This window comes from Lactuca saligna, chromosome 8 (assembly GCF_052625555.1).
Source record: "Lactuca saligna cultivar CGN05327 chromosome 8, ASM5262555v1, whole genome shotgun sequence".
In the NCBI taxonomy this organism is placed as follows: Eukaryota; Viridiplantae; Streptophyta; class Magnoliopsida; order Asterales; family Asteraceae; genus Lactuca; species Lactuca saligna.
Genome location: NC_136424.1, coordinates 55,259,135 through 55,283,662, shown reverse-complemented (window position 1 = coordinate 55,283,662; position 24,528 = coordinate 55,259,135). Strand labels below are relative to the sequence as shown.

At 34.8% G+C, this 24,528-nt stretch overlaps 2 protein-coding genes and 1 pseudogene across 3 annotated transcripts; 2 read left to right on the top strand and 1 right to left on the bottom strand.

Annotated features, from left to right (window-relative positions):
• Positions 1-1,571: 1,571 nt before the first annotated feature.
• LOC145010914 (protein PLANT CADMIUM RESISTANCE 2-like) lies at positions 1,572-2,713 on the bottom strand. The gene is made up of 4 exons (XM_078969486.1): positions 2,501-2,713; positions 2,281-2,352; positions 1,996-2,208; positions 1,572-1,824 (listed from the first exon to the last, which is right to left on the bottom strand). The coding sequence occupies exons 1-4, from the start codon at positions 2,658-2,660 to the stop codon at positions 1,739-1,741; spliced, it is 531 nt and encodes a 176-aa protein (XP_078825612.1). The 5' UTR covers positions 2,661-2,713; the 3' UTR covers positions 1,572-1,738.
• A 2,404-nt stretch (positions 2,714-5,117) lies between these two features.
• On the top strand, positions 5,118-6,542 carry LOC145010913 (protein PLANT CADMIUM RESISTANCE 3-like). Of its 2 annotated transcripts, none has more exons than XM_078969485.1 (4): positions 5,118-5,386; positions 5,483-5,554; positions 5,900-6,112; positions 6,242-6,542. In XM_078969485.1, the coding sequence occupies exons 1-4, from the start codon at positions 5,203-5,205 to the stop codon at positions 6,307-6,309; spliced, it is 537 nt and encodes a 178-aa protein (XP_078825611.1). In that variant the 5' UTR covers positions 5,118-5,202; the 3' UTR covers positions 6,310-6,542. The 2 variants fall into 2 exon arrangements, with proteins under 2 accessions (XP_078825611.1, XP_078825610.1); XM_078969484.1 differs by having other exon boundaries at positions 5,124-5,386; positions 6,233-6,542.
• Positions 6,543-19,047: 12,505 nt separating this feature from the next.
• Positions 19,048-22,522, top strand: LOC145009637 (vacuole membrane protein KMS1-like; annotated as a pseudogene).
• The last annotated feature ends 2,006 nt before the right edge of the window (positions 22,523-24,528 follow it).

The following is a 24,528-nucleotide window of genomic DNA, read 5'->3' as shown; positions in this document are numbered from 1 at the left end:
CATGTGGCCCGTGATGGGTTCACTATCCTTCATTCGGATTGTGATCATGGAGGAGATTATTTCATACTGCTCTTGACGAGCACTTTGATGGTACCTTTCCATCTAATCTTGCTGCATCTCAAAAGGGTAATAGTCCTCATAGGACTTTTGGAGCTCGGCTGATATTGTGGACATCATGATGCATGTCACGTTAGTGCCATCTCTTTCATGTGTATAGTATTCAGCGATCTCCTCAAGAGTAGCAGTAGACTCATCGATTTCCTTAAGTTCCTTGTCGAGGATATATTCCTTGTCCTCGTAACGAGTAACCATCCTAATGTTATGGATCCAATCCATAAAGTTTGTACCATCAAAGATGACTCTCCCACAAAGGTTTATGAGAGAGAAGGAGTCGGTAGGGTTAGATCCTGAAGATTTGTTGTTGGAAGACATCTGAAAATAAGAAAACAAGTTTAGATTAGATATATAAAATCCTTAATAAAACATCCAAATGTAATATTAATGGTAGGACCCAATACAATATATTATAACTTAGAAGTGAGATGTCGTAATATAAGCCATAACATATTTGAAGGTAGGTGAATGATAATTCACCAATTTCCACCACGAAAACGAAATAAATTATTAGGTTTTAATTGTACTTGAAATTCCTAGGTTCTTTTGAAGGGTTTTGAGCACTATAACATCCCTATGGTTCACATACAACCCTAATGCTTTAGATCTAAGTTTTCTCTAGTTATAAATGCAAATTTAATTTTACAAAGCATGAAGCCTAAACTAGCATACAACTTGATATATGAATCATAAAAAATCTAGTTAGAATATTACCTTTTGTTGTAGCTTTTTGTATTTGGTCTTTAAGAACTTAGCACCTCAAGTGTGATGACTCAAATGGTTTTTGACTATCATTGCGATTTATAATTCTAAATAATAAATGACACATGATTTAAATTTCTAATTCAAATCTCTTTCACTTGTGTTTAACTTTATTTAACAACGTTTACTAGTTTCAAGATACCGATAAAACTCTGCAATAAATGCACTCCCAATTATCTGTTGATTCGCTTCAATTAACTCGAACTCATTTGATATCGGTTCTTTCGGAGCATTTCTTCCTTCCTCATATCCTCCATATCAAAATTTGGTACCACAAAACAAATCGAAAATCTTTTTAATATTTGCTCGAAGGATTAAGAGAATAAATTGACAATGGGAAGATTTATGAAGATCGCATGTACATATCATCGCTAAATCATTATTTGTTACAAACTGATCCCCAAACTTTTTTTTTGGCTTTATACAGACACAATGTGAGTTTTTTTTGTCTAAAATGTCACTGAACCGGTTATTATAGGTTGATAGAGACTAAAAGAACATGTCATCTCCTAGTTTAGGGGCCTATAAAGTCCGACAAAAATTTTAGGGACTAAATCGATAAACCCTAGAAAGTTTGTAGGGTATTTATGTCATTTTCTCTTATATTAATTTAAAATTACTAACCATTTTATAATAATAATTGGAATCAAATTGAAAAGTAATGAGAGTTTCAAATGTATTCAAAGCAAGTAAAATAACATTTTTTATAAGTATATAAAGATATAGAACAGATAAATATACATATAAATATAACTATAGATATAGATATAAATATAAGTAGAAATAGATGATTTACATAATCTGTGCAACATATCGAATTAATGTGTGTAAAATAACAAATTTAGTAACTAATCTCCATGTATTAACGACTCATTCCTCCATGAGCAGTGGGTGGAATTTGGACTCCAATGTTAGACATCCTCGACCTACGGACATTTCCTTGCCAACCTAGCATTTTACAAAATCAATGGTATCATTAAGTTTTGCTAAAGAGTTGTTTTTCTAGCAGCACTAAGCTCGCTCACACAACCCCATATAATATGTAAATCAAGTATAAAACAAAATGGTTGGAATAACAGCCACATATATCAGTATTTAAGTATTATAAAAGATGATTACCAATAGACAAGTCGAATCCATGATGTTGAAGCTCGCGATACTCTTGACACAAGGCACATGGTCCACAGCAGAAATGAACACAGCAATCATTACTAGGAACCTCAGGCAATCCATATTGGCGCCTCATCTTGGTACGATTAAAGCAAGCATACATGCATCCACAACCACTTAGAACATTGATCAGTGCATAGAGGGTTCCATGAAATTCACAAGCTGTGTATGAAAAAAATAAACTATCAAACTCCATCAAGAATCATCCACAATAATTCTTGTTAGACAACTTACACGTTTTGCCGTTGTCTACAATCTCAGCTATTTGTCCGAAAGTAATACAAGGGCACCAACATGTTATGCAACCTGTGGTTTGAAAAGTATAGTAAAGTAATTATTCGATGAAAAAAATATACTTACTGAAATTGGATCAAAGAGAAGAATGACCCTTAATTACTGAAACATAGTGTTTTTGTGTTTATGAATATTGCATAGATTCGAATCAGTGATTTACAGTTAGAGATATCAAGGCAACAGTCACAAAGTCCACTTGACCAGGAGGTCTGGGAAGCCAGAGGTGAAGCTGAAACGCCGGCGACATATGGTGGTCCTGGTGGTGGTTGACCATATACTGGTGGAGGGACTGACGATGGTGTAGACTTTTGGGAATACATGACTATTCAGTCCAATAGTTAATGGTACACTTTGTTTGGGATTTGATTATGAGAATGAGTCAATTTACATATCATATATTTATGGAGTACAGGAACATTTAAAGTAGCGTGAGCTAGGTGCAGTTCGGTGAGGTTATTAGCCAAAACCTCATCACTAACCGTAAATACGGTTAATCCATTTTCAAAACTGCATGGTGCGGTTACTTTTGCGGTGCGGTATTGATTTTTATTTGTTGTGGTTATTAACCGCATAGATTTGGTGCGGTTATTTTGTGTGGTTTTTAACCACAATTTAGAGTTTAAATAGTTTTAAGAGTTCAAACATATTACTTGTAATAATAAAAAAAACCATAAGGTATAAGACAATTAATTATTTAACTTAAATTACAAAGAACCAATATCTTTAAAACGTTAAATCAATAGTAATTAACAATAAATATCTTAAAATTGTTTAATTTCATCATTTTTCAATGTTAAACATAAGAAAAAACCAATAATTTTGTATTCTAATATTTTATCCGTGAATGAAACTTGTTGTATTTTTAATATTTAATAAAATAATAATTGATAAAAAAATGTATATAATATATATGGTGCGGTGCGGTTTTTTTGTGGTTTTTGAAAACTAATAGCCGCACCGCACTGCAAATTTGCGGTTTTTGAAAAATAGAAAACCTCACCATCGGTTTTTATTGCGGTTGGAGTTTTTCGGTTGCGGTTTATGCGGTTTTTACGGTTAATTTTAATTACGGTGCAATTTTTGCTCACCCCTAATTTAAAGTGTAAATTGACAGCAGCAAATAAATATATTTTATCAGCCAACTTGGAACTTAATATTAATAAAATTTTGACCAAGTCCATTTCATCAGAAAATAACATTCTCATCACTTATGTTATTTACGATACCAAACCGCGTATATGCAATAAATGACGCGTAAATGATATTATAACCCTTGTTATGATACAAAACTTTATATACATACGTAGAAGCTGGGCAGAAATTGCTCATGGAGCCATGGATGTCTTTTTAGTTAGGTCCACTAGAGCAAAAGTACTTAAAGGCTAATTATATGATAATAAGCGCATAATTTCATAGAATTTGCATATTTTTTTTCTTTCGAAAATATGAAGGTAGTCTCTGGTTATCTAGCTAGGCGTTCCGTGGCTTGTCTTCATGTAGAATATTCAAAGTGGATTCCAACCAACCTCAATCTTTCAAATGTTGATCAGGATAAATTAATTATAAAAGAAACTGGTCGAAAATGAGAAATATTACTTGTATGATTTTTTTTATTTTTATTTTTATTTTTTTTATTTTTTTTGTACAGCAAAGAAAATATATCAACCACAAACTACACTAGGGGCGTTAGTTGAATGAATGTGACATATAAGTTGAAATTTAAAAGTGGGGACGCCTGTAGCCGAATGAAAACATAATGGACTAGACTACACCCGATAACAATAAGAAGATTCGAATCAACACATGGAAGACCGGTATGTAAGTTGTCTGGAAAAAACGTAATTCAACGAACCTATTTGCATCGAAGAGGAACAAACAACTCACTAGTAGGATGTTTTTTGGTCGATTTCCCATTAAAAGGAAATTAGTAACGGGTCCACTTAAAATATCCTGACAACTAGAGTGACATCCCTACTTTTAGGTCACTTTAAAACTTTTTTTTTTTTTTTTTTTTTTTTTTTTTTATGGTTATTCATTAATATGGAATTTGGTACTCTAATAGTATTTCCAAAGAAATGTTTCTATTGATTTATTAACGCTGCGGATGTCATAACTAATAGAAGAAATATAAATATAAACCGACACTTATAATGTCTCAACATACTAATGGTTTATATTTCATTGAATCTCTCATCATGCATGTAACTTTGTATCGCAACTTGTGATATAAAGAAACTGAGTGGGTTAGGTTGATGTGTATATTTCAACGCAGAGCAGCACTCTGCGGATCTTTTGTACCCCATGAGGAATTCATCTTTGCTGAAAATCTTGGATTTTTGATGAATTTTTTCATAAAACACTTCAATTTACTCGTTCGATAGCCATATGTTAAAACATTGATTCAATTTACCCGCTTAATCCTCACCATTTTGATCTCCCCTCCTCCTCACTACCACCCGTTTCCAATTCCGATCGATCGTCCGTCTTTTCTTTCACAGCCAACGAACTCATTTACCGCAGCAAAGGCTTTCCCAATTCAAAACGGTTTTTTGATATTTTATTTATGTGTTTTTACGATTTTACCACTGCCACATCTGTTCTTCGAAGCTTATACGCTTCAAAGGTTATAAGATTCTGCACACCCAAAAATTAATTTTCTCAAAATTGTTTTGACATAGAATCTTCTGAAATAGAAGTTAATAACAGCCTTAGAAAAACCTTATCGTTACGTCTTGGTCAATGGTGAAACTTCCAAGTTGATGCATAGAAATTCCAATCATGTTTGAACATTAATAAATATTCGTTCATCTGACCAAAATAAAAAAATATCTCAATTTCCAAGATTCGCCACCAGCAAATACCATGTACCCTTCTCATCCACAAGACTATCCTCCACAATCATATTACCAACCACCGGCACCACCAGAATCGAATTACCAACCACCGCATTATGCCACAGGTATTCCAGGTCAATACGTGGTTCCTCAGCCCATTAACGGGATATGGTCCAGCAGCCTTTGTGCCTGTTGCTCGGATGTACCCAACTGTAAGTCCATGGTTGATCACCTTTCTTTTCTTTCTCTGCTACAAGTGTATATCACAATGTACAAACACTTATGTTTCTTTGTTTTTGTAAAAACAGGTTGCCTAACATGTTGGTGTCCATGCATTACTTTTGGACAAATTGCTGAGATTGTTGATAAGGGGAATACTTGTAAGTGGATTAAGGCAGGGTTTTCTGATTTAAATGTTGAATTTAAATTCTGTTGCTTCCGTTTTAACTTCAATTGTTTACTTTTTTTTTTTTGGTATATATAAGCCACATAATTATTCTCGACGTCCTTATAGCTATATATGATATATTCCAATCTTGAACTTCTTTTCACCAAGTTATTGCAACACTATTTATACAAGATTACAAGAATCTTCTGATAACTACCGCACATACGAAACCTAGGATGAAAGTATATGATTACATTGTCAAGATTGGATCAACAGAACAAAATAAATTTGAGTGTTAATTAAATTAAACATATTAATTGGTATGTAATTAATACAGCCTGTGGAGTACATGGGGCTCTCTATGCAATAATTGCAGCATTCACATGTTGTGGATGTTTGTATTCTTGTATATTTCGGACAAAGATGAGGAGCCAATATGGACTGCCTGAGACTCCTTGCAACGATTGCCTTGTTCATGTCTGTTGCGAACCCTGTGCCTTGTGTCAAGAGTATCGTCAGCTTAAACATAAGGGATTTGACATATCTATAGGTAGGCATGCACTCTGATCACTTGCCAACATATATATGTCCAATTAAACATGTGATACATTAGAAATATATTGCATTAATATTTATCAAAGTCTGATTTGGATGATTATGACTGAATAAGGATGGCAAGGTAACATGGAGAGACAAAATCATGGAGTACAAATGCCACCTATGGCTCCGGGAGGAATGTACCGTTAAACTACCGATTCATCACTTCATTCACGAATTAAAGATATTATCCATGGTGCATTGAAGTTTATGTTGGTAAAAATGATTCGACAGCATAAGTGTTTCGTAAAAAACGCTCGCCAAATTATTGGTAAATATATTTTCCTAGGTATATTGAATGTTATCATATTGTAATAACGCGCGTGTAGCTTAATCGTGAGTTGTATTTAAGTATTATTTTATAAGTATTGGTTTCATATTGATATATGGGAATTGTGGTCGGTTTGGAACCTACTGTCACGTTAAGAAGTTTTCCACTCATTGGAAAAAATATTGTGCGGACTAGTTATAGCATGGAGGCTCATGGCATTGATATTAACTTATTGTTTAAACGTGTGAAATGGAGCTAATAGGCCCTCTTTGGTGGATAAATTAATGATCGATCTTGATTGTGTCATAGTGGCGACCTCTTATCGGTAAAACCCCAAAGGGTTGGGGATTTAGAGTTTTTATATATATATATATATATATACTAGGAATATTTTGAGGCCCGTGCTAAGCACGGGCCATGGAGGGTAATTAAGTATTTTAAAACATTACGGAAAAATATTATAGCCGAAAGGTTGTTTAGTATAGTTAAGGAATTTTAAGTATGTTGCTATTCTCCGTACAGAACCAAGTTTCTTTTATTATTGGTAATGAAATAAAAGTGCAATGCTATTATGGATAAAATATGAAATTACATTGTAATATAAAAAGTATAGTAGCTAGCCTATATTGAAAAATAAGTAAAATCCAATGTTATTTTACGACAACATTAGAATTCTTCCCCATGGAATTCATTGTTTCGACATGCCTTTTCTCCCTTAACTAAAAAATTTCAGGACCAGAACACTTAATTGGTAATGCATTTTTAGTTTACACATCATATCCCAAAATAGCTGAGACCCTAAACTTTTTAGGGTCTCAGCTATTTTTGGACAATATGTCATGCTACTTTCGACATACATCTTCTGTGATATTGATGTGAGATATATGCCTTTTGTAGCACAAGGGTTTACTTTCATTTACCCGCTCATTCACATTTGACACCATCATAACCACTCAAATTCACCATTTTCTATGTCGATCCAAGGGGTTTGTTTTTCATTCCATCACTGAAAGATACGAAATTGCAATATAGCCCATTTTAGTTCTTCTTAATCTTAATGACATGAACTTTTTCATGATTATATAATGTAAATTACAATTTTATATTTTAAAAGTAATCGTGTTCAAAATGGTACGGATTTGTTACGTTTGGTGATGAAAAAAGAAAACAAAGATGTGAATAAAATCAATGGCATGTATTGTTTAGCCATGCACATGAATTGGTGTTGCAACCCTTAAAAGGCACCTACTTAGCAACAATATAGGCATCTTATCTTGGACTCCCAACCAAGTAAAGGGGGTGAGGCGTTGTGTTCAGAAATAATTCTAACATGGTCCCCCTTATGATATAATGATCTTTAAACTCTACTATTAACTAATCAACATTTATAGTCAGAAAATTAAGAAAATGTACAAGTATATTTTATGTATCTAATTAACTAATCAGTTTGAGTGTGAGGCTAAGAGTACTGGTAAATGTAAAGTTTGATGTCCATGTGTTTTTTATGAAGATCAATTCAAGAATAGTTACATTAATGGTGTGCGACAAGCATATATGGAAAATAAGCATACTCTTGAGAGAATACACCTTCTTATCTATTAAAATGGCGTTTCATGTAGTTAAGGAGAAGGAAAACTTGCAACACATTCAAACTGTAAGCACAAAAAATATAGAAAATTGACAACCTTTGAAATTAATGGTTAAGAAGTTAAAAAAAGAACAAAAGGGTTACTTAATAGCTTCCTTAGCTTGCCTTATAGTTTGATCTAGTAACATTCAATAGGGAATTAAAAAAACCATGGTAAATTCTATTTACACCCTTTATTATGTTGAGAAAAAAGATACATAATGTTGAAACCATGGGTGGTACGATTGATTTAGCATCCATCGGCAAGAAATACAGTGGAAGCAACAACATTTTAAAGAGCAAATACCAAGTTATAGTCAATCAACGTCAAGTTTGCCAGATAATTTGCCAAAAACTTATATTCAAGATTCCAGCTCTAATAAAATTAGAACACAAAACAAATCATTCAAAATATAAGAAAATTTTTAAAATATACCATTATATTTTGATGAATATTGAAGTTCAACCACTTATATTTTTCCCTTTAGTCACATACGAAATAATCAGTTTTAAAAAAATACTTTATCTTACAACAGGAAAAGTTCCTATCAAGTATTCTACCCTTTCTAATAAAACACACACCAAGACACACACAACAATTGAAGGTTGTCAGAAAAATATGTCACCAGGAACACCAAGTCACAAATGAGACCCATCCAACCAACCGTACCCCAATTGTGATGTTGCAGCAGTACCTTGTGTTTGACATTTCACATTCACAGATAGAATCCAAGTCCATAGTGTTGTCCCAAATAGAAGACTCACACTAAATCACCCAATCAAATCAAAAAGATCATTTTGTATACCACTTCAATGATTCCAATCTTTCCATATACATCTTTTGAACTAAATAAATTCCTATATCATCAGGTCAAAATAAAAAGATTTTTTAGATACATGATTCAAATGTTGTATCAACTCATCCACATTCATGGTGTTTCGACCTTAGTAATCACTTAGGCTTACAATCGTTTCTTTTCCGAAATAGCAAGATTTATCCACATCAAAAATCAAAATAAGAACCCTAAATCCTAATACATGTTTCTGAAATAAATCATTGATGTTTGTGATTTAATATACCTCAAGTTGCATAGTTGTTGTTTAGTTATGACACTGATTAGAGAAATGAATGTCAGACTTCAAAGAAGAAGACGAAAACTATGCCTTTGATTCTTGAATGTTGTATGGGGCCTGATATCATGATTCAGCGATTGAATGCAAAAGTATATAGTTAAAAAGAATTAATCAATTAAAACTTTAGTCAATGAATCTTTTGCAAAGCCACGAATAAGATGAGAAATTCTTGACGAAGGCGAAGTTCAATTTCCTAATTCCGAGAGAAATTGAATACAGAAGTAACTAATTCTGATACTTAACTACAAATTATGGAAAGCAAAAACTTTCAATCTTCAAACTGGATATAAGAAAAGATAGACGTAACAAACCTTTAATTAAGAAAAGTAATAAAATTAAAAAAAATCTCTAACTAAATAGCAAAGAAATTGAGGGTTGTGATTAGGGAGACGGTAGTATATTCGCCAAGAGAGAATGCAATGTCGGTAGGAAACAAGAGCATTTGGAACAGATAAACTAAAATATTGAGATGTATCAGCATTTTATAGGCCGAAATGTGTAGAATTTGAATCCAAACATCGCCTCAAATAAAAAGCTATGTCTCTTCTATGCGTTCTACGGTTGTGAACCCATATCAACACTTCACTCAATGAAAACACTCTTGGCTAATAAATCAATACAACAAAGTGGAACATGAGGCAGTGTGAATCAACTTTGGATATCAATGACGTTCTTCAATATCCGACGACGTGAATGTGAAGGCTATTTCAATTTTTTTTTTTTTTGTTAATTGATGGAAAATTGATGTTTTGCAAACAGATCATTAAAAAAATACATGCAGTTTAGGAAAATTATGGTTAATTCTAGTTTGGGGCACATATACGACACCAACCTTCATAAAGATTGGGTATTATGATTTTGAAAAAGGAACAACTAAACGGTTGAATTTCCTCAAGTTTAATAGTTATTGACATGATAATATGTGAGAGAATGTTGATTGTGACCGATGGAAGATAAAAGGAAGATTCAAGCCATAAAATTATTAAATGAAACATGAACTGGGCAAGAAAAACCTTCGATTGGATTACCTCTAAAGTAATTAAACTCAAAATCAAATTACGGTTCGTGATGATTTACCTGTGGGGAAGAAAGCATGACGAAAATTCACTTTGAGTTGTTTTGTATTTCTGATTGCAAAATTATGGCGGTGAAGTAAAGTTGTTGGTCGCTTAATAAGGGTTCTGTAACGGTGAGAAATATAATCGGCTTCTTCTAGAGAGTAGCCAAATGGGCAATAGATAGAAGTATGGAGGATGAATGGGTTTACATAATTTCCTTTACCAGTACAATGGATGTGACGATCAATAAGAATTGAATCGACATTTTTTTTTTTTTTGTAGAATACGTCGTTCAGCAACGAGTTACGTGGCAGAAATTGAACCCCGTGAATTTGTTTTAGAAGCCACCAGAATAAAAAGGCTTTTATATATAATAATGATATATATATATATATATATATATATATATATATATATATATATATATATATTTGTATTCAATCTTCATTTGAGCATAAAACAATAATATCAAAGCAATTTATTCAACAACATATCATAGCACTAGGTTAAAACCCTACTGCTGACTACAATCCGCAGGCGCCACCCTCCACCTCCGACAACATTCTCTCACAGTCGTCCAAGGTATATTCATTATGCTTTGTATTTTCCTTCTTTTTTTCTCTCCTAAATAATAAAACAAAGACCGACACCAAACCAAAGCTTTTTCATTGGCTTTTTGTACTGCCTCGCTTGCTTATGCCTCCTCCTTGATTACCCCTGCCTCCGCGCCTTCTGGCAACAAGAGAAAACCTAAAAAATCTAACAGGTATGACACATGTCTCATTTTGATGTCAAATCCAATAAATGAACTAGCCCACAAATGGTGAATTAGGCTCCACATCTCAACAAGCTCCTACTTGGATGTTGATTAACCAAATTGTTGTCATCCAATGTAGCACTTTGTAATTTTTGTCACTCTTTCGGTATAACAAAAAACGTGATTTTGCTAGGGAAGAAATTTATTGCGAAAAGCTGAAATTTAGTTGCAAAAGACGTATAGCAATGGAATTTGTGACGGTCAACTTTCGTTCCAAAAAACCCTAAGTGAGGGTTTGCGTGGGAAACAATCATTTCGTCGCAAACGTGACAACGAAATGAAATCAGTTGTAGATGGTATTCGGTCATGTATTCCGTTGAAGGTTTCTGTTGCGAATTCTGAGGTGATGAATCCCTAGCAACATCTGTGGTGATAAATCCTTACCAAAATACATGGTGATGAACCCCTAGCAAATTTTGTGGTGATAAAACCATAGGAAATTTTGTGGTGATGAATTTGTAGCAAATTCCATGGCGATGAACAAATTTCATGGTGGTGAATCCCTAGCAAATTCTATGGTGGTTAATCCCTAGCAAATTTTATGGTTGATGAATCCGTAGCAAATTTCATGGTGATGAATCCCTAGCAAATTGTGTGGTGTATATATTCTAGCGGATTTCATAGCAAATTACATAGACGTGCTTCTGTAACAACGATTCCATAGGCACGGATGGATAATTAATTTATAAATTAAATCCAAAGTATTTTGTTATAATAAATCAAAACAAAAATAAGAAAAAAAAAATAAGATAATATTAATATCATAAAGTAATACCAAATAATTAATTATTACATTGAAAATGGAAAGCAGATGTTCTAAAATCAATGCATTGCAATAGACATATGAAGACATTATGAGCTACTGGTTTTCTTGTTCTCTAAGAGCATTAATAAGAGTCTTTGTTGATTTTAGTTGTTTATCAAGCTGCTAGACTCTTTTGTTGTGTTGGTTTTCTTGGTCCATTGTTATTTCCTTAAGCTCTTCATTTTTGTAATATCCTAAAAATACTAAGAAAAAATTTTGTTTTAAATCAAATAAAGCATCACTCATATATTTTAAAAACTGCCAACTATGTCATAATAGAAAATAATTATCAGAGTACAATCCCAAAATCATAAATGCAGAACCCTTCCATTTCGAACCGGAAGTACATGAAAACATTTACACATAAACCATAAGCACAAGCTTAGTGAGTTCCCAAAATACCACATACAATACAAGCAACGGGCCTCGCCTGATCAGTATAACGAACATCGCGCTAACTCGGATATCGGGCCCCATCCAATGAGTATAATATGCATTATCCTAACTCGAATAATGAGCAACACCCCAACGTAAGAACATGTAACTATCATACATGCAACTAGAATCATACAAACATAATATGGTGGCCTGACATTGGTACCTTTGACCCATGAGTAGAGTGAAGAGACTCACTTCAAACTCAACATAATCAATCCCACACCCAAACTGATGCTAACAAAAGCTCCTCACACTATATATATATATATATATAATTCCATTAATAGTGAAGGAGATAATAATCCAAGTTTAACGCTCCAATACATACTTTCACTCTCTAGGGTAAAATGACAATTTTACACTTTCGTAGCTTAACCTATCCAACACACCCCAAAATCTAAAAGTTTCCCAAAGTTGACTTTTGGGGCTACACCATGCATACCCTTCCTCTACTCCATGCATAGAGCAGCTAAGCAGAAAACGAGACCGTAGTGCCCTACGTGTTGCGTACTTCAATTTATGTTGGGCGTACTCACAAGGGCTTTAAAAATCAATTTTAAGAACTTAGTCCTTTAAGAAAAAATGTCCAATATTCATATCTAACTCTAAGTAATATTCAAAATCATAAAGTTCCTAACTTTATGCCTATACATGGCTTAATGAAGCCCACAACCAAAATCTAACTTTAAATAAAACTCTAATGGATTACAAATATGGCATTGATGATATACCACAACCAAGTTCTTGTTTTTTTGATCCTAAAACCTCATAAATGTTAAGAAATGACCTTAATAAGATCTAGAGTAGCTTTTACTCACAAGAACCCAACTAAAGGACCAAAAGCATACAAAAACATGACCTAAACCTAGATCTAAGCTAAGGAGTCATAAAGGTTGAAGCTTTATACCTCCAGATGATTGGTAGACACCTCTTTACAAAACTCTTTCTTCTTTATTATGCACTAAACACATAAAAATGGGGTCAAGCTATCTCATAATGGATTAGAGTTTCAAAGTGAAGCTTTAGGATAGTAGGGGCTGGTGATGAAGGAAGCCTCAAGGACATAATATCCTTTAAATAGGGTTGAAACCCTAAAAGTTAGGGTTTCAATTCTGCAAAATTATGCCATACATACCCTCGTGTACGACCAACATACTCACCAAGGCCCACATCCATTTTAAATGAGCTACGTAAGGCGTAGCTCCAACTTACGCCATGCATATGGACTAAAATGAAAATATTTTGAATTTAAGCTGTACAATGGAAAGTACGTAGAAACCAATCTTATAATTCTCCCCCACTTGAATCAGACTTTTTCCTCAATGTTCATTGATAAAAATAACTCACGATAACGCTCCCTCATCTCCACCTCAGGCTCCCATGTCCAGTCTAAGCCTTTCTGATGCTCCTATTACACATTCACTAAGCCCACCACCTTGTTACATAAAGTCTTCATCTTCCTATCTAGAATAGAAATCAATATCTCTATATAATTCAAGCACTCATCCACCTGAATGTCCTCCAAAAGAACCACTGTAGAATCATCAAGCAAACACTTCCACAATTGAAAGATGGAAAAAAATAATGTGATTCTGACTGAGATCCTAGGGTAAATCCAAATGATAAGCAACATTGTCTACCTGTCAAACAACCCTGAAAGGACCAATATATTGCAGGCCCAACTTGCCCCGCTTCCTAAAATGGATCACACCTTTCTAAATTCACACCTTCAAGAGTACCATATCCCCAACATGGAACTCCAAGTCGGATTGATGTCTATCAGCATAACTCTTCTGTTGGCTCTCTATTGTGTGCAATCTCCCATGTACCTGCTGGATCAATTCGGTAGTCTGAAACACCACCTCTGTACTACCCATGATTCGTTGGTTGACGTCAAACTAGAAAATCAACATCCCAAACTTCCTCCCATAGAGTATCTCAAACGAATTTCAATCGATGCTAGTGTGGTAGTTGTTGTTGTAAGAAAACCCAGCCATTGGGAGATATGTATCCCAATTCCCGCTAGTGTCTATTACATATACTCAAAGCATATCCTCCAACGTCTAGATAGTCCACTCACTCTGGCCATCAGTATATGGATGAAAAGTTATGCTGAAGTGCAGACGAGTACCCAACTACTAGTTAAATTTCTTCCAGAACCTAGAAGTGAACCGTACATCCCGATCTAAAACCGTCGATACTAAAACCCATGGCGTGCCACAATCTCCTTGATTTAAATATCCCCTAGATGCTCCATAGAGATTCTCTCTTCGATATGAATTGAAATGCACACTCTTGGTCAGTCGATCCACAATGACCTAAATCAAATCTACCTTTTGTGCGGTTCGTAGTGAATTTGTGATAAAATCCATTGTAATCACTTCCTATTTCCAAACGAGAACACCCACAGCTCCATCTTGCCATGAGGTCGTTGATGCTCGACCTTGACTTTCATGCAAGTTAAACACCTCTCCACATACAGGCCATATCCCGCTTCACGTAGGCCCACCAATAATTAAGTTGGAGGTCGATATGCATTTTTTTCGCACCACGATGAATATAGAACCTCGAATTGAGTGTCTCCTCCATCAAAATTTGATGGGTACCTCCAAAATATGGAACACAAACTCTCCGATGCAAGGTCAACAATTCTCGGCTATCATAATCGAAAGAAGATTCCTGACCATCTATATGCTCACTCTTCTGGTGCTCTTGTTTGATCGCCTTGACTTGAGCGCCACGAATATGCTCGAGAAGTAGGGTAATAACAGTCATCCTGAAACACACGTCTCTGATCAGAGTGTTAGCTATCTTGCGGAAAAGAGCATCGACCACCATATCGTCCTTCCCCGGGTAATAACGGATCTCACAAACATAATCCTTCATCACATCAAGCCACCTATGCTACCTCATATTCATATACGGTTGATCCATCAAATACATTAGACTCTTTTGATCCATATAGATATTACAACGGACCCCATACAAATATTGTCACCAAATCTTGAGGGCGGAAACCACAACCTCCAAGTCCAAATTGTGCATAGGGTAGTTCACCTCATGACGCTTCAACTGCCCTGAAGTGTATGCTGTAACATGACCCCACTACATTAATACCTACCCAAACCCATTATTGACACATCATAATAAACTATGAATTAATCCACACCCTCTCGCAGGGTTAGAATAGTCACATCTCAGAAATTCTGCTTCAAAGTCTCAAACGTCGCTTGCTGCTCAGGCTCCCAACGAAATGTGACAGTAATCTTTATTAATTAGGTCAAAGGAATCGCTATATGGGTGAAATCCTAAATGAACCTCCAATAATAAATCGCCAAACTAAGGAAAATCCAAATCTCATATGGAGATCTCAGAACCTTCCACTACATCACCACCTCGATCTTGGTCGAATAGACCAATATACCCTTCTAGTTGAAAAAGTGCCCCATAAATTGCACCTCGCGTAACCAAAACTCACACCTAGAAAAAATTACATAAAAATTCTGTCAGAACAAGATTCAATGTACGAATATGGTTTGAAAACTCAATCCTAGAATCAACCTCAAAGATCAATTTCTGCTTCTAATTAGTTTTCCAGTCCAGTCTAGTAAATCATTCATGACTTGAAGATAATATACAACAAAGTATTCAAGTAGTAAAATGAAGTAAGATTGAGAAATAATCAAACTAAAGATAATTTAGAACAATTAGAATGTAAGTGAAAGAATTTGACTTGCAAGAGAGCTTGAAATCATGTGAATAGAATATAGATTACTTCTATTTTTGGTGTATATTCATGAAAACAGATACTCCTTAAATAGTAAGGAAGAGACATGGTACAAAACCGAGATGAATTCTAAGGACTAGCTAATACAAAGAGTTTGACAAATTTGACACTTAACAAATTTGTTGAATTAGTCCTTAGAACTGTTACATCAACTAAAGACAAAAAGCAATAAATTCTTGTACAAACTCTTACTTCGGAGTCTATCTCATATACAAAAGAAACTTCGTAACATCTTCACATCTAGAAATTGTGTGGCTTCTGATTAGCTTTGATTTTGGATTGCTAGAGGTTCACTTATTTTGTATTAACAATCTCCCCTAAGTATACTTAGCAATCAGTCAACTCAGTTGGCATCTTCAAATATGAAAATGTAAGCACTATGGAGCCAGGTTCAGAATTTCAAATACCATTTAAGGTTATCAATGAACTTCTTCACATACTTAGGAGCATCACTTTTATATGCATTGGTGCTGAAATTTTGAAGGATTGTTGAAGGAACGAAATGTTTATCAAGAACTCGGAAGAGTTCTTTTCGGTTGGTCTTTTTCTTCAGATAGACATATCCGAGCTCAGGTTATTTAGTAGGATCTGCCAAGATTAGAACTTCAGGCAGTTTATAAGTTATCTTCGCCAATATATTTTTTGTTTTGAAAAAGTATGTGAACTCGATGTCGCACCTGAAAATTCAGCTACATAGTCCTTTAGGAACTTTATGACAACATTATAAGCTCCAATGCTAGAATGATTGTATTGTAGATTTTGGAGGTGAGCATTAATTATGATAATTTCATTAGGATTGATAGATGGAAAGTCAACATCTGTGATAGTGATTGTAGCTTCCTTGTTCCGAGAGATGTACTATTTGTACAACATTCAATTAAGGTCAAATTTGCTCTAAACCTTGTTTCTAAAACCAACAATCTTTGTGATCCGCTTTCGATACCACACTTCTTTTTGTGGACGCCTGTTAACAGAATAGAACATTCTTAATCTCGATCGCTCGGTCATGATAATAGTTTAAGGATCATCATTAGGATGAAAAGGAGCGAATTTCATGTAGAATTTTCCTTGCGGAGAGATTGGAATATCGATTTGGTTGAAGTCTTGAGTGGGAAGATCGAAATACATGAAAGGGATAATGTCGAGATCGTGAATGATCTATTCTCGGAAGAGGGGGGATATGCCTACCAACAGATTCAGATTATCTTTCAAACTACTCTTGGGACCAGCCTTCGAACTTTATGAAGGTCCTTTTAGGGCTATTTGGTTCGGAATCAATTTTCTATCCTTTGTCTTATGGTGGCTTGTTTAAGTTAGCAATAACTTGTTGTACTGTTTCTGAAGTAATGAATTCAGGAGGAGGAGTGATCAAGGGCTCTTCAGGGAGATCATCCAGTTTCTAAGTAGGAGAACCTTCATCGATCGTAATGATTCTCATAAAATGAATTGGAGGCATCATGGATTGTGTAGCTCGGAAGGCATCAACAATTACCTTTGTATTGATCTTTGATATTTCACGACTTATTTGGAGCACATCTACCAAGGATGGTGAACAAGAACCAATAGACCATATCCTTTTTTTCTTCTTCTAAAAGAACCTTGGTTGGATATTCCCTAGGAACTTGAAGACATACAACAACATTCTTGATTTGATCTTGATCTTCTTCATCTTCTACATGGTCCATAGATTCAACCTGGATCAAGTCTTCACCATCAGATTCATCATGTATTGTGAATTCTGAGTCAGATTTCAATTGGATTGTTCTACCCTACGACTATGTCCTTCTCCCCCTATTGCGTCAGAAGGCCTACCATCTGATGCAAGTCTAGAAGTTGCTTGAAATTTTGTTAATCTTTCGAATACTCTATAAAAACTCATATTGAATCGTTTACAGAGAGCATTGTAGGCTTCATAAGTGGGAGCTTGGGCTTTAAGGTGATCAAACAGAGATCCCAAATTTGAGATCATTTCATCGAACTTATTATTCGGAATGTCAATAATGCTCCAACATGCTAAGAGCAGTCTGATTAGGACCTGTTGCATTATAAAGTTTAGTTCATCCTTCTTCTTAATCTCCTTCTCCAAATGTTGAATTTCTTTTTCATGACACACATGATTTTTTTGACCAATTCGTTGGTGGCATTGATCATGCCATCATGAATCTTTAGCATTGTAGTGGTGGTGTAGATGTGTTGATCAAGGCTATCATTGTACTTATGTTCAACTTCCTCCAATGTATGCTTGAATCGAAGAGAGATAAGTTGACCAAGTTTATTGGATCTTTCCACTTCCGAGGGGCCATCTTATTTAATCTCGGAAAGAGATTTAAGAATAATGAAAAGTTTGGAGTCGATGATACACTACAAGAAAAAGACCCTTTTACGACGCGCAAACCACGACACTCATTGATTTATGTTACGCAAAAGAGAGTGACATTAAAAAAGAGTCATATCTTCAAAAAATTTAAGGATTTAGGTCATGCATTATTGTGTGCCCTTAACTTAATGTCTAAACCAAAAAAAAAACACAGAGGGCACATGTGTGTCATCTAAGGATGTCGCTTTATAAATTTTAATGGAACGCGCGTTCCATCCTTTATTAGAGGGGGAAATGAAATCCTAAAAAATTAAAAACCCCGCTTTTCTTCCATCTTTTAGGGTTTCCATGTAAACCCTAGACCTCATTTGTAGGTTTCGTTCTGTGATCAATTTGTTGTTGTTCGGGAAGGAATAACGAATTCATCCTCTCCATCAGCCGACAACCTTCACTCTCTGCTTCTCCTTTTCTCTGTAAACCCTAGACCTCATTATGCGGCTATAACTCTTCCTCCCTTTTGTATTTTTGGAGTTTGGCAGCGATATAGTGGTCAATGATGTCAACTATCCTCTTTTATCTACCATTTTCTCCCTCTGAGACATTAAATACACGCCATCCCAAAATTGGAAGAACTATGGCTTTTGTGTGCTGGATCTCACAGGAAACAGGTTTTCCTCGTCCCCACCCTCACCCATCCAAATTCCTTCTTCTTCAAATGATTATATGTTCTCACCTCTCAACCGTACCTGAATGGATATCTCTGTCTCTCTTGTATCTATTCTCCCAATATCTCTCGTGCTTTCCTATTTACAGCTAGAGTTTGAGAGCGAAAAGAAAAAAGAAAAGATGTGCCTTTTCTTCCTCTTTCTTCCCCTTTTGTTCCTCTGGTTCGATCACAACCCTTCTTCTCCCTTCTTATTATTTCTTTTTTTTTCGATTTGCAGGTGAGGGTGTGAGGTGGCGTTCGAAGGTTGTCAAGGGGTTGTGAGGAGATGATGGCTGGTGATTGTTCGGTAATGGAGAAATAAGGGTGTGTTTGTGTGACGAATTAACAAATTTTAGCAAACTCCAAGTGCAGAAGCCCTAAAATTTTAAGAAACTTTCAGATGGAAAAAGGGAGAAAAGAAAAGAACAATGTATAGAGAATAAGGAAAAAGAAACGGAGAAATAACTAAATCCATCTTCGATCCCAACCAGATGTATGTAAGATTTTCTACACTTTTTATTTTTTGTCCCAATGTTGGCTGGATTGTCTGATTTAACATCTAACTCGAGACCAAGAAAAGCAAGCAACAGCGAGCACAAATCATATCCATAGAGAGACGGCGCACAATCAGTGAATGCTGCGAATCTCATATCTTCCTGGAGTCCTCTTCCTGTAACAACAACAAAGATCTGCTTTCGTGTTGTTACTGATCTTAGCCTGCTCCGTTTGAATAGTGAGTTTATCAGATTTTCTAGGACTTGTATTCATCCCGATTGTCACTGATTTGAGATTTTATCGAGAATTTAAACTGATTCAAAAGATGTATTTTCGTTTTACCATGTGAGTGCAGAAGAACTTCAATTGCACTCATAAATCTTGTTGTCTTCTCAGGCTTTCGAGATGCCGATCTCAAGTACCTCTTTTGATTTTTGAGATGCCGGGATTGTTTAAATCAAATCTTCTAACATTTGATGTTGTTGGCTATAATCCATGGATATAACTAGGGTGGCTCAATCCTTCCAGACCCACAACTTTTTTGATCTGGTTGTCTAATAGATTAAACTATTATCCTTTTTCATTTGTTAATTAATTTGACTTTGTGACAAGCTGATTCTTGCTACCATTCTTGATCTGTTCTTAACCTTATAAAATCAAGGGGCATATTATATCCCTTTCTCCATGCCTTATTGGCTTATTTTATTTGATTCATATCTTTTGTCTGTTGCACTTTCGCAAGGGTTTTTTTAGTCTTCTTTACTTACTCTATTTCCGTTGAGGTTTTGTATTGTTTCTTTTTTCAAACTAAGAAAGTTTTACCTACTTAATTTGGTAAATCAAAACAATATTGATTAAATGTCATTGAAGATGTGAAATGAGTTTGTTAGATAACTTGCTCTAGGTTAATCGAGTTTACATGAAGCTAATATGACAATGTAATAATATCAAACTAACACAATGGAACCATGGTTGTGTTTATTCCTGTATCTCTCTCTCTCTCTCTCTCTATATATATATATATATATATAATTGATCTAATAAGATCACCTTACTCTTTTCTTATGAAAAAATTTATCATCTCTCTATAGTCTATGTCTATATACATAAGACATGACACAACACAATGGCATTACTCTGTGTCTAGTGTGCATTGAGTGGACTGATGTCAATTGGATAAAATTGTAATCTTTTTTTTGTCTCGTGTAACAAACACAGCCTTAATTATGGAAGTTCTCATTTTACCATTTGGATTTTTTTTCTTCCAATTTTGGGTTTATATTTTTGTAATGGTTAGTGGATGCCTTGTTTCCTTGGCTAATCGGTTTTCTTGTTTGTAATTGTAGGACTGCGTGAGAAGCATAAACAAGAACTCAAGAATATGACATTAATAGCACAACCTTTCAAAACATTGAAGCTTTTTATAGTGGTTGTTCTTCAGTATATAACAAGATCACTGGTATACCTTCTGACACATGTTGTCTGGCTTATGCTTCTTGTTACACTCACAGTTGCAGCTGGACTCTTGTTTCTGTCTGTGGATGGTCCTCATGGAAAGCCTATTACTTACATTAGGCCATTACAACTACATATTTCTGCAGTTTTATTTGAAATAATGATGTATATTAGTTCTCTCAAATGAAAGCTTCTATTGATCACGAGATCATCCATAAAACCGAGTAAATACCATTTTTTGGTCTATATTTATTGATCTTTATTAGTTGTTTTCCAAGAAAAGCATAAAATCAAACCAAAACCCAAAATCAGTTGTACATTGATCTTCAATAGGTATTCTGTTTGTTAACAAATTCTTTGCCTATGATTCATGGTACTCAAAGTTCCTTCAAATTATCGATGAGGTTGTAAGTTCCTTGGTTTTCATGATTATATGTTACATATTAATATATAATGATGAATATGTGATACATGTGTTCTTGTAGCATGTTGAAGAGCTTCTTGAATATGCAAGGTTTGGACTGTGGTGGGTAGCTCTTGGTGTTGCATCTTCCATTGGTCTTGGTGAGCTCAATCAACTTTATCCCCATTATCATTTATTGTTATTCTTATAATAATAGTTCAATATCTAATTTAATAAAAAAAGAATACTTCTTAAGTGGCTAAATCAATAAAATGGTGAAAGTACAAGTGTTGTTCTGTATTTTTCCCTTTAGATAATTATATTCTTGCATTTTCGTTTATTATGTTCTTTTTTGGAAACCAAAGTTTTTGAAGTTTTGTTAAGTTGTATTTGTAATTAATTGATCAGGGTCTGGGCTGCACACTTTTGTTCTATATCTGGGTCCCCACATTGCTTTCTTCACAATAAAAGCAATGCAGTGTGGTCGGGTGGATCTTAAAAGTGTTGTTTATGATACAATAAAGTTAAACAGAAGCCCTACATGGCTTCAAAAGGATTGTTCAAACTTTGGGCCTCCATTGTTTTTTTATCCTCTCAAGGTGTTCAGGTTCCACTTAGCAGCATTTTGACTCAAGTACAAGTAGAAGCTATTCTTTGGGGCCTTGGAACTGCATTAGGAGAGCTACCTCCATATTTCATTTCTAGAGCAGGGTTCTTATTATTATTATTTTTCCTTTTCATATATTGCTATTCCCTTCTCAAATTGCTTTTTTTCCTCATTAAGTGATACACTGATAAAGTGCTATCTAGATAAATGATGTTTGTGAAAACATGACAGAAAATTATTTGAATATTGTTTTAAAAATGACAAAAAATGTACAATTTTTTGCAGCAAGTATCTCGGGTGATAAAATGGATGTGACAGAAGAACTGGATGCTTCCTCATCAGAGAATAATGGAGTTGCTTCAAACTTAAATCACATGAAGCGTTGGTTCCTTTCACATGCTCAATATTTAAAACACAGCTCCTTTACAAAATTTGAGTCATAGTTTTTTAATAATAGTGTTATTGTGTTGATTTAACAAAAGTGTTGGTGGGTTCATTGGTATTTTTATGCATATTTGATTAAATTAATTGATCAGGGTAAGTATCTCTATATATGCTGGAATCAGGGGAGGAATGGAATTCTTCATTCCATTGGAATGGAAAGAAAACATTTTGTTTTGTCTAATTCAACGGAATGGGGAAAACCCTACTCTTTTTTTTCCTTATAATTCTATATGTATGAGTTATTAGCATGATCTGTTAAATTTTGATAAACATGGGCAGCATGTTAGGCGTGCAGTTGTTTTGCCTTTGAGTATAGCTGGCCACAACAAGCCAAATCTCATCAAGGGCCTTCTTCCATAACTGTTGCCACTTATTTATGCAGAACTCATAGGCAAGGTTTGGAATATTAGTTTTAGTCATAATTATATTATTTTATCTGTTAACACATGTTCATCATCTAAACCTGGTATGCGGTATTTCAATTGATAAATATATTTATCAAGATTTTGAGTTGGCCATATTTATTTAATATTTGACTTTATATTTGCAAGTGCGTTTACTACGATATTGTGTGGAGGGCTCCGTTTTTTTGGTGTATGAGTTCATTGAAAACGGAAACACGAGTCAACATTTACATGGAACAAGTGAATTTAAGTTCAATTGTATATAAATGAGTTCATTTTTTTTATAAGATTTATTTACTTTTGGAATAATTATTGGTATTTGATATATTATTGAAATGAATTATCTTTGTTATTTATGGTATTTTATTTTGTATTATGAGATTTTTAATTTATTATTTAATTTGAAAATTAGTAAATCTATATATAATATATTTTTTAAACATTTAAATTATGATACACAAAAATGTGTGTCATCTTCATTTATGACATGACCTTTCCTGACAAGGGCTTTCTTGATACGCATTGCGTGTCATTAACACGCGCGTCGTAAGGTTACGACACGCAAATGCGTGTTGTCTTGCTTTATGACAGGGCCTTCCTTGATACGCATTGCGTGTTGTAAACGCGCGTCGTAAATGAGCGTCGTAAATGCGCGTCGTCTCTCTTTATGACAGGGCCTTCCTTGACGCGCATTTGCGCGTCGTCTGAGCCTTTTACGACGCGCAATGAGCGTCGTAAAAGGTTGTTTTTCTAGTAGTGATAGTAAATTTCTAATCAAGGTTTGAGTCGAGTTAAGCCATAGTTTTGTCAAAAGAAACGACTTTTGAGACAACACTTGCCACATTGTCTCAGAGGTCTAGTTGGTTAAATGGATATGTTATGTTTTCGTCCGAGGAGCCAGTGTCCGAAGTAGAACTCTTAGACTTGCTATCGTTATCATCACCATCTTTATCATCATGTGGTTCGGAAGGAGTGGGATTTGTCTCAGATTTGTTACCTTCATTAGGATTCGTTTCAGTTTCATTCCCTTGAGTGTCTTGAATGTTGGCAATAATTTGTATTTCTTCTTTTCTTGTTCCGAGGAGGATGAGGAGAGACCAAAATCATGAACTAGATTAGAATAGGATGGTTTCCGCAAAAAGACTTGAATGTTAAAAATATTGCAAGAGCACCAACGAAAGCACTATCATCATCGAACATGAATTAACTTGAGTGTTCTTCATCGAAGGGTGGCTTGAAAGCTTCATCATGTGGTGAACTCAGAGGAGAATCATCTGAAATGATTGTTGTATCATGAATTTCTCTTGTGGTTGCAGTCTAGGATGGATTGGAAGAGATAAACTCTTGATCTATTTCTTCATCAATTCGAGCAGAGAATGGCCAGTTTCTATAGATGGCCTATGATGCATGGAGATAAGAGTGCACTCTACTTTAGCTCTTGTCAGCTCCGGATGATGAATATGTGCCCTATTAACAAAATCAAACCATTGTTCGTCAGCAGTACCTGGTTGTCCTTTACTTGAACCAGGTATCAGACTAGTTGAGGCTTTGGAAGTCGAAGGGACAACTCTAGCTTCTGAAATCTTGTAATCCGGGGCAGG